This window comes from Aethalodelphis obliquidens, unplaced genomic scaffold (genome assembly GCF_003676395.1).
Source record: "Aethalodelphis obliquidens isolate GAN/ISIS:26980383/991018 unplaced genomic scaffold, ASM367639v1 scaffold11, whole genome shotgun sequence".
Lineage (NCBI taxonomy): Eukaryota > Metazoa > Chordata > Mammalia > Artiodactyla > Delphinidae > Aethalodelphis > Aethalodelphis obliquidens.
The window spans coordinates 33,567,166-33,583,772 of NW_020837955.1; the positions used below are offsets into that span (position 1 = coordinate 33,567,166).

The 16,607-nt window shown below is 39.7% G+C and overlaps 1 protein-coding gene across 2 annotated transcripts in view; it reads right to left on the reverse strand.

The window, feature by feature from the left end:
- Positions 1-16,607, reverse strand: part of CACUL1 (CDK2 associated cullin domain 1) — a 64,414-nt gene that overhangs the window by 39,824 nt on the left and 7,983 nt on the right. For both annotated transcript variants that reach the window (XM_027112724.1, XM_027112726.1), the window contains exons 2-3: positions 3,039-3,165; positions 2,051-2,153 (exon numbers count right to left, since the gene is read on the reverse strand). In XM_027112724.1, coding sequence (XP_026968525.1) covers positions 2,051-2,153; positions 3,039-3,165 — 230 coding nt within the window. The remainder of the gene's footprint in view (positions 1-2,050; positions 2,154-3,038; positions 3,166-16,607) is intronic.

Consider the following 16,607-nt stretch of genomic DNA (forward strand, 5'->3'; position numbering starts at 1 on the left):
ACATTTCATAGATAACTTTTATAAGCAAGACAAGTAATTATTTTATCCTTATAATTTGAATTGAAATGGTTCGCTTTCTGTTTTAGAATATTTAATATTATTTTAATAATAGGAAAACAGTATTCATAAAACAATCTTTTTTGAGATGAGTTCTTTGTCGATCTAATGAAATCTCTGGTACACCCTGCACCCCAAAGACCACCAAGACTTCATGTTAAAAAACGAGATCAAACTCGGATTTCTACTAGAAAAGCTTTCACTATCCAACAGAGAGTAAATATTTATAAACATTCATTTGCTATACATTTCATTCAGCAAGTGATGCTTAGTATGTATGAGATACTGGGCAAGGTACTAACAGCACAATAATGAAAACAGACATGCTCCTCTGCCCTCTCAGAACACAATACTGGGGTGGGGAATGTGGGGAAGGGGAACAGCTAAACCAGAAATTACACAATGAACTACCATGAAGTACTGGGTGTTACAGTAGCACAGATGAGGGGCTCCCAAACCTGACTTGGGGAACAAGGTATCAGAGAATGTTTCCCAAAACAAATGATGTCTAAGTGGCAGCCTAAATGTTAAGTTCACACTGACCGAAAAAATAAGAGCGCAGAAGAAAAGGAACAATGTTTCAGACAGTTAAGTAAACATGGCAAAAGCCAAGATGTGAGATAGTACCTAAAATGTTCAAGGAACTGAAATAAGTTCAGTATGCAGGAGCAGAAAGGTAAGACATCAGGCTGAAGAAATAAGTAGGAGTCAGAAAGTGAAAGGCTTCCTAAATCATATTAAGAAATTTCGAATTTATTCTAATAGGAATATGATAATCAGAGCTGTACTTTAGAAGCAGTCACTCTGACTGAAACGCAAGATTCTAGTTAGATGTGTTAAGACTAGAGGCAGAGCACCAACTAAGATGAGCATTTTAGTAAAACACTTGAGATGATGTGGCCTGGACTGGGTGGTGGCCAAGTGGACAGGAGCCAAGAGAGAAATAGAACATAACTAGGATTCAGCAGTAAATCGAACGTGGGGATTCAGAGAGAGGGGAGAGTCAAGAATTAGTAAGCAAATCATTCAAAGCTACAATGCGCAGATCTCAGGTTTCATCTATGGTTTACATACAATGCCTAGCACTAAATATATTTATTAAATGAATAAAGGTTCTGTATTTAATGGCAAAAAGATGACGAAAACGATTTACACTAACAACAGGAAAAAGATATATTTGGCTATGATAAACACAGCTCTGACTATACTTAAAAAAACAAAACAAAAAAAACACAAGGTAAGTGAGGAGAATATCCAAATAGCAACCCAGCACTTGCTAGAAACTGTAGATATTTCAGAATTGCTGGAGCACTTCCTAATTGTGGTGTGGACCCTGGTGATCTACTGCTGAGTGACTTTTCTGCACATCTTGTAACTTCTACACCACAACTAAAATGTGATCTGGTCCTGGAATAAAGATAGTACCTGACCTTCAAGCACTGGAAACTTTACTGAGGCAGGGAGGGGCAGAGTAGGATCAAGAAGCCAAGTGCTTCCTTAAATAAAATATTTCCTGCAACTTGCCCCAGATTTTACAGCTGGGATGATGTTCATCTGTAGAGGGTTTATCAACAAAATGCTGACTTCAGTTGTTTATATTAGCAAGTATTAGAAACTGGTAGGCAAATACCACTTCAAAGATAATAATTTTCAAAAAAGTTCCAGAAAAAAATTAGAATATACACGTTTATAATATAAAAGTCACCAAATACTGAGGTTAACAGAATAAGGTTTTACATAAAAGAAATATTGCATGGTAATAAACAGAATTAAAGTCGGAAATACATTTAATTCAAAAATGTCCACAGTTTATGTCAAATTTTCAAATTAATCTATTCCAAAGATAAGACATTTGATCAATATTCATCTCTAAAATATTTATATATTTACATCATAATCAAATGAACAAGCCTCCAAAGGTATAATATACAAGCTAATTCCAACCAGTCAGAAAATCCCAAAGAAGCTAAAACCAATACCATAAGTTCTTTACCTGCAGCTCCTTTGAGACTCTTTCTAAGTGATTAGTTATCTTTTTAATCAGATCACTATACATCTGTTCCGAGTGCTGCTGGCATACACATTTATACACACAACTGTGGGGAGGAGGGGAGACAGAAAAACCAAGTTAATGATTTTAAGGTTGAAGCACTTAATTCAACCTAAGGTTAAGGCATACCCTCAATATGTAACCACTGGTCAAATAATTAATTCAGGCCTCAAAAAGTGACTCATTGCAACTCTTAAAACAAAAAGTTATCCTGCCCCAATCAGTGTTCATATGGAAGGGACATTATCACCAGCTACAAATAATCTTTTTGAGTATTCTATTAAATGTTTTATCAGTATTAGATAATCTAATATTGGGTGATTATCTGAGAGTCTGACTATGATAACTACTTATAAGCCAGTTTCTCTCTCGTTTTAATGAATGTCAAAATAAGGAAGAGAGTGACAATCAGCAGGTTTCTAACTAACAAAAACGTTTGCTGTGTAACCTCTTTGTGCATCACTTGTGCAGAACAGCACAGTTGTCACTTCCTCCTCTTGTGACTGGGCTGATCTCACAACCCACCCCAGTCCTCACTGATTTGCTACTTCCATTTACCAGGAGCTGGGAAACAAAATAACCAAAGATAGTTAAACTTGTGTGCCACAAACATCAACAGATTAAGCTAACATCTCCCTGTGATACTAAAACTACATATTTTTTGTCTTTTTCCACTGACCTCTATAATTTCTGCATTATGTATGGTGGGCGTGGCAGGCTGAGGTAGGATTAACACTATCTTCATTTGAAAACCAATTCTGAAGCAAAAAGTATAAATCAAACCCCCAATCCACAAGTACGGAACATATAAATAACTTACAGAGCCTTCATGTAGGTATCATATATTATATGCATACAAACTGTCATAATTCAAGTTGCTGTAAACTTCACTATACCCTCTAAAACCCAAGCAAATTAAATCTTGACTTACCTGTATATCTGTTCATAGGATATGGGGATATAGTCACCAGGACTCTGAGTTAAAAGCTGATCTATGGCACCATCCAATTTTGGCCAGTATGTGCTCTTATAATCTTCAATAGTTATAACATTCATTACTAAAAGTAAAAAGTGAAATTAATATTACCATGTGCCACACGTAAAATCAACACAAATCAGTTCTGCGTTCTCGAACTCCTCCCACTGACTCTCCGATTTTACACTGACACTGTGTCACCTAAATACAACTCAATCATTATCCCATTTCCAATTTCAAAAATCCCAACCTGGCCAGGGATTTTAAGCAGCCATTAATTATGATTTAAAAAAGAATTACTATGAATCTGTTCATCTTTAAAAATAAAAACAAAACAGCAATTATCTCTGGTTCCCTTTCCCGCTTTCCGTTATCAGTGGAGAGTTCTTAACATGCACTGACCCTCAAATACACATTGCCAACGATGTGACAAGATGGCCTATGCACGAACCACGATAAAGTTCTGGGAAACTATGACCTCCAATCCATCTTTACAGACAGCTCTGGGAAATCTACCTAGGGAAAGGACTATGGAAATTAAATTCCAAATGCTACAGTGCTAAAAACTCACAGAGATTTATCGCACCACCAGTACCTCCTGGACATGACTACAGCTCTGACTCAGGCTCTCCCTAGCCTATCCTTTAGAAAAGCCCAACAGAAAAAAAAATGTGGATGAACTGGAGCTTTACATTGAAGGCGTACCTCATTCTTAATGGCTGGCTCTTATTCCTTCATGATAGATTTAATAAAGCATTTGTAACAGGTTGTCCTAACAACTGTGAAATCCAGGGGTGATGGGTGCTTCACAACAATGAAATGCTAATGTTAAAAAGAGCTACCCAAAGCACCTAAGATACCCTGTGTCTTATGAACCATGGTAGGAGCTAACAACTACTGGATCAGCCATTTTACTGTTTATTTTTATCAGAAACTCAAGAGCAGAAGGTTGACTTCCCCAAGTGCACACAGCTAATCACTGGCAGAGGTACCAGGTAAAGCAAAGCCTTGACCTATCATCTTTCTATCACACTGATTTCCAAATTTTAGTCATTCAGGTTCAAGACGTGTCTCATGTCTATGTGCCACCTATATCATGTTTGTTCAATATTTTCTTTAAATCAGTTCACTTTTTTTTGCTTAAATATACTTAAAGGACACTTGAGGAGTGAACTATTGATTTACACAACACAGAATGATCTTTTTTTTTTTTTTTTTTTTTTTGCGATACGCAAGCATGTGGGATCTTCCTGGACCGGGGCACGAACCCGTGTCCCCTGCATCAGCATGCAGACTCTCAATCACTGCGCCGCCAGGGAAGCCCAACACAGAATAATCTTAAATGTATTCTGCTAAATCAAAGAATCAGACCAAAGAGGCTACATATGGTAAGACTCTCATTTATTTATAAAGGCATAACTATAGGGAGGAAAACAGATCAGTGATTGCCAGTGGGACTGGAAGGTGGAAAGAAGGACTGTCTGCAAAGGGGAAGCAGGAAGGAATTTTTAAGACAATGGACTCTTTTGTATGGAACCGCAGTAGTGGATACACCACTCCATGCATCTGTCAAAACCAACAGAACTATACACTATAAAAAGTACATTCACTGTATGGAAAAAAACACAAAATTTCACCCAGGATGTAGTGGTAAAGATGGAATGGCAAACTGTGGCAAATGAATCTAATTCACAAATGAATCACATAACCCACACTAAAAAAAAAATAGGGAAGAAAATGGAGAGGAAAGGAATGTTTTGACTACATATAAGACTAAAAACAGAAAGAACTGTACATGCGTGTGCACACACAGGCACACACACAAAAGGGAGAAGGAGGCCAGATGCTGGAGGGCCTTATGGGCAATGGAAAGACTTTGCCTTTCACTCTAAGATGAGGACATGTGGAAGGTTTTGAGCAGTGATGTAATCTGACTTTGATTTTCTATGGATCATTCCAGCTTCTGTACTAGCAATAAACTAAGTTAGAAGGCTGTGAGATGATGGGGGATTGGAGTAGGTGGCAGCAGTGAGGGCAAGAGGAGAGGTCAGATTTTGAATATATTTTAAGGTAGAGCCAACAAGATTTGCTGATGGTTTGGATGTGCGATGTGAGAGAAGGGTCAAGGATGACTCTAAAGTTTTTAGCCTTCAGCACCGAAGGATGGGGTTGCCGTTGACTAAGATGACGAGGATGTAGGAGAAGCTTAGCATGTCTGGGAGTGAAGCTGAAACTGTTGGTACCCCACCCATTTACAGTGATCCACAAAGGGCACTGTAAACACCTACCATTATTTGCCAGTGTTCTCTCTGGCTGCCGGGGTTGCTCTGCCTGAAGGAGAGGCCAGTTGGAAGTTCTAGAGAATTAACACCCCCAGGAGCCACCATCAAGTAATGACTAATGAGAACTCAGTGTAAGTACCCAGCGTCTCCCTTTACTCTGGGTGAGTATGCACTGACTCCCAAGTCCCCACTGGGGTTCCACTCCCGTCGCCGCAGTGTTGCCTTCTTCATGGCTTCCTTACCATCCCTGTCTCTGTCTCCACACTCCTGCAGGTGCTTCCTAGAATCACCCCCTTGTGCATAAAACTACTCGCACTTAAAACAAAATAAGAATTGATCAAAAACAGAAAAGTAGTGTCATGTGCAATACAGAAATAAACACAGTGTCGTGAAATTCTAGCTAGGCCCTGCTGCCTTTAAAGGTTCTGAGTGAAGCTTGCTTTCCCTGTGAATGAAGGAGATCGGCAGATGCTGAGAAGGGTTACACGCTAGCTCCAAAATACCCCCTTTCTGCTTTCAGAAGGATTTAAAAAAAAAAAAAAATTTTTTTTTAAGTAACTGAAAAACAAAGAACTTTCTCACTATGTGATTCTAGGTTACTGAACCTCCTATCAAGTGTTTATCACCTAAACCACATCATACACCTGCTCTACGCCAAACGCTGGGAATTAAGGAAGGTAAGTGACAAGCTCAGAAAGAAATCTTCAAGTACTGAATGCCAAGAATGAACACACCAACTCTATGGGTTCCTGGACCACTCGGTTCAATTAACTCCACCCTGCGCTGCGGCTGGGGAGACACCTGCTTCCCAAGCACACGTTTCACTTTGGCAAATCTCCAAGTCAAAGATGTGACAGAGGAAAAAGAACCTAAGATGTGAAGTCCCGCAGCTCTAAGGACAGAATGAAGTTCCACAGAAGCAATGACTTCTGATGCCTCTCAGGTCTTTCATGTGGCCTTAAAAAAAAAAAAACAAACTGCTCTGGTTTTAAATATCTTTGAAAACAGACTTTCAAACCAAAATGAAAAAGGCACAAGTCACAGTAGAAAATCTTAAATCCTAAAAGAAGCTATATTTCCACATATATTTTGCTTGAAAAACAACAGAAAACCAATTCACTTACATGCTAGCTATTACAGAGTGAATGTTTGTGTCCCCCCAAGACTCATGTGTTGAAACACTAACCCCCAATGTGATGGCATTAGGAGGTGGAGCCTTTGGGAGGTTTTTAGGTCATGGGGGTGGAGCCCTCACATGAATGGATTTAGAGTCTCTGGAGAACTCCCTCACCGCTTCTGCCATGTGAGGACCCAGTGAGAAGATGGCCTTCTATGAACCAGGAAGCAGGCTCTCTCACCAGACTCTGAATCTGCCAGCGCCTTGATCTTAGACTTCTCATCCTCCAAAAGCGTGAGATAAATAAGCCACCCAGTCTATGATAGTCTGGTACAGCAGCATGAACAGACTAAGACACTGGCTAACATGACTTTCTTCTCAGGAGCCACCCAATCTTCACCACAGTAGCAAAGGAAAGCAGAACACAGAGGAGCATCTGCAGAGCTACAGGGAGTTCGAAGAACGAGCACTAGTTGGTATTCATACACTTAGCCAAAGATCAGGAAGGTTTTTCATACCAATCTGTGGTCAACACTTAAAATGACAATCCAGAAAATGTTAAGATATTGAATTTCTTGCTAATCTCAATCCAATCTCTGACTTAAAACAAACAAAATATATCAGCTGTTTGGTTTATCCAACATTTGACATGCACAGCCTCAAAGTGTGTGTATGTGTGTGTGCGTGCGTGCAGTCCTGAATTCTAAAACTAGATCTTCTAGCTAGAGAAATGTAATCAATCGCTTTCAACTTTGCCCACAAAAAAGTTCAGACTAACCAAAAAAAATATGAAACATGGGACCTAAACAAAAATGAAATTACCATTAAATAACTACATTTTACCTAGGTTAGATTTTCCAGCTTGAAAAAAGTGCACTATTTTTTAAACTGTTTAAAGAAGGTATTCTAAACTCAAATGCCTACAAGGCCCAGGCCATTAACATGAGTGAGTAAAACAGGCCTGGTATAAGAATAAAAAAGAGCAGTGAGCATTTCAATGAGCTGGAGAATTCATATGCCCTCTAGAGACATTCAAGTTCACAAAATGTAAAAACCCTCAGGTTGCCCTCATAACATCACGCCACAAGGCTCAAACCTTGAAACTCTTAAGATAACAAGCTCACACAGCCTCAGTTCTATTGAGAAAGTACTACAACTGACCTTTACTAAAATAAAGTGAAATAAAATCTAAAACACATGGAATAGCTGGAATCTAAGGTTCAGGAAATACTATCAGATTGCTAATAAATGAGAAACTATTAGGGATATGTAATTCATACCAGGCAGGAATAAATATGTTCAACTCTCATACTTTGTTATCCAAGTAACTTATCAACACTTGACACATTATGTGTTTATTATCAATCTTCCTCAAACTACACATAAGCCCCTTGGAGAAGGAATTCAGCGCTAGAGCCCCAGCTCCAAACTATCATATGATAGGTATTCAATAATGTATGTGAAGTAAATTAATTTAATGGAAGTCAAAATAAACGTTTAATATAAAAAGTCCAAGGCATACTACTTATTAGTAGCTCTGGAATTAAAAATTGAAGTGCATTTGGTTTCACACAGGCTAAAGCAAACCAGGTAAGCCCTACCAGATATTCCTTTTGAGTTTTTTTTCTTGTTATTTGTTTGTAAGGGGAGGATATATTCAGAAACTATAGCAGGTATTATTAATTCATTCTTGGTCTACTGCAAAGACTGGCCACTACCTACTATCAGTGGCTCTCAAAATCTGATACCAGGGCAGCATCAGCATCACCTGGAAACTTGTTAACTTAATGTAAATGCAACCTGCCAGGCCCCAACCCAGACTTAGGGAGTCAGAAAAGTGGGGAGCGTGTAACACATGATACAGAAATCCATTTGAGCCTTCCAGGTGATTCTTTTTTTTTTTTTTTTTTTTGCTGTACGCAGGCCTCTCCCCTTGCGGAGCACAGGCTCCAGACGCGCAGGCTCAGCGGCCATGGCTCACAGGCCCAGCCGCTCCATGGCATGTGGGATCTTCCCGGACCGGGGCACGAACCCGTGTCCCACTTCATCTGCAGGCGGACTCTCAACCACTGCGCTACCAGGGAAGCCCCTTCCAGGTGATTCTTATGCCGGCTACTTTGAGAACCACTGCCTGATGCTCCTATTCAAGCTCAGGACAGCCAAGGGTCACAGGTGCTCCTCTGTTCTCCATTGCTAGCACATGGTTGTTGGTTCCGAAAAACTCGAACCGGAGAGTCAAAGGTGTAAATGTAGCACAGAAAAAAAATTAAAGGGCAGCTAGGAACTGTTTTATGTTCAAAAAGCATTAAAGTTCTACTCTTCCATGTCCCTTCTCCCCACCAAAAAGGCCACTTTCATTAAGAACTGGCTCCTTAAGAAGAATACAGTATTGGCAATTATGAAATAAATGATTAAGCCCAATTAAACAGGCTAAATTGTGTCTCAAACATAGTGACCTTTCAGATTAATTGTAACTAATTACAATTAGATAATCTGACAGATGGACTAGTAGAAAAAAGCTCTGGGCCTTCCTTTTAACTCTGGCTAGGGTACGTGCTCTAAGAGAAAAATTACGACTTCTTGTCGTCACAGCAAGCCCATAACAATCTTGTAAATCTGTGTGGTCCAAAACATTACCACCTGGTAGAATATTATTCTTCCTCCAGCACAAGGGGATGTCTGAAATCTTTCAAGTAATGGACAGAGAGAAGCTGAAGGCCAAGAACAAAGCCTGCAGAATGGGGAGAAGCCTTTGGGAATAAAGAAAAAGATCAGTCAGAGTGGAAGAGAATCAGAATCAGAACAAGGCTGTGTAGTCTAACAAATAAATGGAGTCTTACTATTTATTTAAAAAAAACAAAATCCCTGTTACTTATTTCTCTCAAAAGGAAAATAATTTGATCCTGGCAAAGGAAAAAGTAACACTTAGCTGCTCCTAAGAGAACTGCCAAGTTGGGAAAAAAATAGTAATAGAGGTGACCAAATCCTTTAAAGATCCTTTTCCATATTAGGAGGAAAAAAACAAAAGCTGTGCCAGCTACTCGGGTATATTTTGACTCGCCAGTAAAAGATGATATAGCTAATGTCAAGTCCTAATGAAGCAACTGTTTCTGAAGTAAGCTAAAAACTTTTAAAAGTTATATGCTCTATGGGGAGTTTCTAAGTTTTAAGTTCTAAATTGCACGTGTTTGGGAAGTTTCTAAGTTATAGGGCTTGGGGTTTAGGGTAAGTTACATTTATATAAACGAATAACTAGATAACATTTTGGTCCAGATAAGGCTTATAACATACTAACTATATGAAACCATATAACCTGCTTTGCCTTCTTTCAAATGACATGTTTCTTTCCCCCAAACACTGTAAAACTTGTATAGAAAACACACTCCACTGTTGTTCTACTGCTTAGAAATGACACATTTCTCAAATTGAAGAAAAAACAGAACAGTAGAAACTTCCTTCATCACTACTATCTTAGAAAGTAGCTGCAGTGACCTACCAGCAAGATTGAAATCTATCAATACATTACTTTAGAATAGTTACTGCACAACATTATTCTACAATTACAACATCACATTTGAGCCTGTGACACAGTTCTCACTACGAACATGTTATGAAAGTACATATATGAAAAGGTCAAGTGCTATCAAAACATCCATTATGGCTCCAACTCCAACTAATCCAGAATCTCACAATACTCAAATAGAAAGTATCTGCTCAATTGTGATTACATATGTACAAACCATGCTGACTGCACATCTGCCGTAGTTCTAAAATTCTGTTTTTCCTGCAAGACTTAAACAAGTCAAACTCTCCATGGCATTAAGACCAGGAAAGTAACTCTGAAGTAGCAGCATTAAGTCAGTGTGTGCTGAGGTGGAAACACCAAGAGTGAGCTAATCTTGCCCTGCAGGACCCTGAGAAATTCAGGACCTAAGGACAGGATACAATGAGCGAGGTTTAGAGGCAGAGAGCTGGTGGCTGGAGTGGGAAGGGTGAAGATTGGTTGCAAGTCTGTAGACTAAACAGTAAAAAAGAGAAGAGTTATCCTGCACAGAAACTGAAAGGTAAAAGCTTGGGACTCCAGGACAGATACGTGGCGGGTGGGTGTGTGGGTGTGTGGGAAGCACAGGGCTGGCAGATTTAAGTAAAGTCAAAAGTCAAAATAAGAAATGTTCAAACATCTAACCCTGCTCCTTTTCTTTAATTCTAGAATGCCATCGGCCAGGAGAAGTGTCTTTACTTCCTGCCCCACCTACCCAACCCTACCATTCTCCCAGGAAGGAAGAAGATCCTTCCCTAGAGAAACGGAACAGCCCCAGAGAAAAGACATTCACATACTATTTGGCAGTTCCCCAAGAATAGCAGCTTTGCATCCAATTAACCCGAAGTGAAGCCCAACACTTACACTTGGCAAGGTCCCTTGTAAACACTGAACTACCAATTAGCCTTTTTCACTTTTAAATACGAATAGACAGCTAAGGATCAGGAATATTTGCAAAGTCTCAGACATCAGAGATCAAAACAAACAAAAACTGCAAAGATAAAAGCAAAGAACTAAAAGAACAAAAGAAAACTTTTTAAAAAACCTATAATTACTATGCTGAGAAGATAAAAATTAGTAACAGTAATGAAAAAGGAGAATTCCAAATGCTCTTAAAATTAAAAATATAGCCATTGTTAAAAATCCAAAAGAAGGGCTTCCCTGGTGGCGCAGTGGTTGGGAATCCGTCTACCAATGCAGGAGACACGGGTTCGAGCCCTGGTCCAGGAAGATCCCACATGCCACAGAGCAGCCAAACCCATGTGCTACAACTACTGAAGTCCGCGCATCATAGAGCCCATGCTCTGAAGCGGGAGAAGCCGGCGCAATGAGAAGCCTGCACACCACAACAAAGAGTAGCCCCTGCTCGCTGCAACTAGAGAAACCCCGCATGCAGCAATGAAGACCCAACACAGCCATAAATGAATGAATGAATGAATGAATGAATAAATAAAAGCATTTATCTCATCACAAATGCCTTTATCATAAAAAAATCGAAAAGAAAAAAGTAAACACCTAGAAACTCTCCTAGAACATTAAGAGTAATAAAATATACTAAAAAATAGTTAACAGACTTAGAAGATCAAAACAGGAAATTCAACATTTGACTACCAATAATTCCAGAGAAAAGGGAGAAGAGAGAAAATGTAAAGGGAGAAAAACACTGACTCATTTACCTAAGAAAACATCCCAATAATTTTCCAAAGGGAAAAAAAGACCACACGCAAAATAACAAGAATAAAAATGGCACCTGAATTCTCCACTGTAACACTGCAAGCTTAAAGTCAATGAAGCAACACTTTAAAAATTACTTAGGGGGCTCCCCTGGTAGCGCAGCAATTGAGAATCCGCCTGCCAATGCAGGGGACACGGGTCCGAGCCCTGGTCCAGGAGGATTCCACATGCTGCAGAGCAACTAAGCCCGTACACTGCAACTAGTGAGCCTGCGCTCTGGAGCCCGGGAGCTACAACTACTGAGCCCATGTCCTACAACTACTGAAGCCTGCGTGCCTAGAGCCAGTGCTCCACAACAAGAGAAGCCAACGCAGTGAGAGGCCTGCGCACCGCAGTGAAGAGTGGTCCCCACTCGCTGCAATGCACAGCAACGAAGACCCAATGCAGCCAAAAATAAATAAAAATTTAAAAAAAAATCATTTAGGTAAGAATTCTATACCCAAACAGTCAATCAAGTGAGCATTTTTATATATTCAAGACCTGATATTATTATCCATACACATTTTCCCAACAGACTGCCAGCAGATATGTTCTGTACATACACACACATACATGGGAACACACCAGTAAAAAGAAAGACATGAAGTGAGGTGGCCAAGACGGCAGAGTAGGAAAACCCTGAACTCACTCCTCCTCCCATGGATACACCAAAATTACAGCTACTTACAGAGCAACTATCTATGACAACGGCCTAAAAACTAGCAGAAAAGATATTCCACAACTGCATACCTAAACAAGGAACCACAATGAGCTGAGTAAGAGGGGGTGAGACGCGGTATTGTCAGGACTCACAACTCCAGGTCAGCGATCCACGAATGGGAGGAATATCACAATCAAAGAGGTTCTCCCCAAGGAGCGAGGATTCTTTCTGAGCCCCACATCAGGCTCCCCTGCCCAGGGTTCCTGCATCAGAAAGATGAGCCCCCAGAACATCTGACTTTGAAAACCAGCAGGGCTTATGTCCAGGAGAGCCAGAGAGCTGTAGGAAAAAGACTCTGCTCTTAAAGGGCATACGTTAAATCTCACACACTTCAAATCTCAGCACAGAGGCAGTAAATTGAAAGCAGCCTGGGTGAGACCCGTTTGCTGATCCTGGAGAGCCTCCTCAGGAGGCAACTGGAACTCCCCCTGGGGATGGAGATGCTGGCAGTAGCCATTTTGGGCAGTTCGTTCTACCAAGATAACACAGCACTGGCAAGTGACATTTTGGAACCCTCCCCCTAGCTTATTGGCACTGGGGGCTTACCCGCCCACCAACAGGCCAGCCCCAGCCCCAGGGCCAGGCAGACAGCTGGGAAGCCTACCCTGCCCTCCAGCAGCCCGGCAGCCACTGCATGAGGCAGGGCCTCACAGTCAGGCTGGGGGCCAGCCCCGCCTACCAGCACACCCACCGTAGCAGTCCTGCCATGAAAGAAGGGCACAGGCAGCCCTACGGGGGCACCCCTTGAGCATATAGCTCTGGTGACCAGAAGGGAGTGTGCTACTGGGACCCACTGGATGTCTCCTACATAAGGTCACTTCTCTAAAATTGGGAAATGTAACCAACCTAACACAGAAAACTGGGCCAAATGAGCAGACAGAGGAACATGTCCCAAACAAAGAAACAAGACAAAACCTCAGAAAAAGAACTAAACGAAGTGGAGAAAGGCAATCTACTCAACAAAGAGATCAAGGTAATGATCATAAAGATGCTCCCTAGCCCAGAAGAATGGATGAACATGGTGAGAATGTCAACAAAGAGCTGGAAAATCCTGAGAACCAAACAGAGCTGAAGAATACAACTAACTAAAATTAAAATTACACTAAAAGGAATCAACAGTAGATTAGATGACACAGAGTAACAGACTGTGATCTGGAAGACAGTAGTAGAAATCACCCAAGTTGAACAGAAAAAGAGAAAAAATAATTTTAAAAAATGAGGATAGTTTAAGAGACCTCTGGTACAACATCAAGCATACTAACTTTACGGGGTCTCAGAAGGAGAAGAAAGGCGCAAAGAACTTGTTTGAAGAAACAGTAGCTAAAAACTTCCCTATCCTGGGGAAGGAAACAGACATCCAATTCCAAGAAGCACAGAGACTCCCAAACAAGTTGAACTGAAAAAAGTCCACGCTAAGACACATAATAATTAAAATTGCAAAATTAAAGAAAGAATCTTAAAAGCAGAAGAGAAAAGCAACTAGTTACATACAAGGGAACTCCCATAAAGACTCACAGCTGACTTCTCAGCAGAAACTTTGCAGGCCAGAAGTGAATGGCATGATATTTGCAAAGTGATGAAAGAAAAAACTTAAAACCAAAAATACTCTACCTGACAAGGTTATCATTCAGATTCGAAGGTGAGATAAAGAGTTTTACAGACAAGCAAAAGCTAAGAGGTCAGCGCTACTAAACCAGCTTTACAAGAAATGATAAAGGGGTTCTCCAAGCAGAAAAGGCCACAACTCAAAATATGAAAATTATGAAAGGAAAAATTTCACTAGTAAAGACGAACATATAGTAAAGGTAGTAGATCAGCCACTTATAAAGTTAGTAGGAAGGTTAAAAGACAAAAGTAGTAAAATCATCTAAAACCACAATAAATAGTTAAGGGATATACAAAACAAAAAGATGGAAAATACAACATCAAAAACATTCAACATGATGGGGGGAATAAAAATGTATCGTTGTTAGAAGGCATTCAAACCTAAGAGATCATCAACTGAAAACAATCACATATGTATATATGTTGTACCATATATACAGCTTAAGATACATGGTCAATAATATTGTAATAACTTTGTATGGGGAGAGACGGTTACTAGATTTATTGTGATGAACCTTTCATGATGTATGCAAATGTCAAATCACTATGCAGTACACCTGAAGCTAACATAATACTGTACATCAACTATATTTTAACAAAACTTTTAATAAATAAATAAATAAAAAGGAAGACATCAAGTAACAATCATTCCACCTGTTGGGAAGTCCATGAGTGGCAACTGTGGGCCCTAAGAAATAAACAGGAACAAGAAGATTAACAGCTCCACAAGCAGACAAAAAGGAAATACTGATTAACTGAGCATTTCAAAAACACCAGTGACAGGTATATGGTAGATGTGATAAAGTTGAAAAACTTTAAGAATCAGTTTTTCAAAAACTATGCAAGTATAAACAAGGCAACTTAACAGCAGAGTTTGATGTGAAAGAAAATGTAATCTGAGTACACTCCTGGCCCTTCAGTGATTATTTAGTTGTAATGTAAATATGGTTTATTTTGAACCAAAAATTGTGTTATTTAAAGAATTAAAGAGGTAAGGTGTGTAGAGGTATAAGAGAACTAAAACATCGTGGAAATAACAGGTCAACAGGTAATATAAAACTAACTAATTAATTAATAACAATATTAACACATTGAAATGTGTGGATAAATACCAGAAGAGACAACTAAATGAATCAAAAATAATTGACTCTGGGTCACAGGTCCAGGAATGGGAAGGAACAAAGGAAGGAATCACTGATTTTCATTATATATCTTTTCATACAGTTTTAAGTTTTTAAAGTATAAGCCTATATAAAAGCAAAGTTCTGTGCTGTTCTGTTCTAAGACCAAAGAGTTTGGTGAAACTCAAATCCTCAGAAAGGTAAAAACAAATCTGGTGAAACTAAGTTTTTGTTTCAGCACTTCCAGTATTCTAAAGTGCATGAAATGAGAAAGCTCAGCTTACCCACTGCCTACTGGACCTCTCCACCCAAATGTTCCACAGACAACTTAAAAAAGACACATACACACCCCTACCTATACGCCTACCATATCCTTATCCTCCCTTCTTCCCACCCAAATTTTAGACTGTAGTCCCCAAATGTTTCCAAAGTCGGAAACCACCTCTCTTCCAATGCTTTATTTGTTCAGGCTGTCATCTCTTGCCTAGACTACAATAATTAAACCCCCTAACCAGTCTCTCTGCCTCCATTCTCTCTCCTTTCTAATCTATATTAACACGCTAAGACAAATTTTACCAAGTTGACTCCCTTAATATACTTCAGTGGCCCCTATTCCTGCAGAAGAAAATCCCATCTCTAACCTAGCATGCCCTTCGCATCTAGACCTTTCTATCGATCTAGGTTTAATTTGTGCCACTCCCTCCTCACACCCTATGTTCCTACAATAATTTCAACTCTGGGTCTTCCACACAGGCTTCTCCCTCTGCAAAGGAAGTCTCTTCAAGCCCAACCCTGCCACCTCAGTCCTCCTAACAAACTTTTATTCATTTTCAAAGATTCTTTTTCCGTCTATGCTACCATGTACATACATAACTTTACCACAGCACTTAATTATAATGTATCACAATCATCTGTCCATCAACCACCACACTAAACTCTGTCTCATTCATCACCAGAGGCTAAAATATTACCTTGGCATACAGAAGACGATAAATAAATATCTGTTTGGATAAAATGCCATTCTAGTCAGCACACCTGCAACTACAAATTACTTATCTATACTCTTAACTACAGAGGTTAATAGGCAAACAACTACAAAAGTAGGAAGAAAAATGGAAGGCCAGTTTTCCCTGCCAAGGCATATTATAAAAGAATATCCACAATCATTTTTTATATAGCATTTAACAGTTCACAACGTGATTATATATGGTCTGCGGCTTACAGAGTTACAGTTTAAAGAGAAAGTGAACAGCATTCATTTTCTTTAGGGATTTGGGACTGGGCCTTACATAAACATTACAATGGCTTTCTCTTACAGTTTCATCACTGTCACTTTGTGCAATTCATGTCAAAAAACGGCAAGACAAGATCCCCAATGAGATCCTGAAATTTGGACAATCGATCGATACCACAGTGATGCTTGC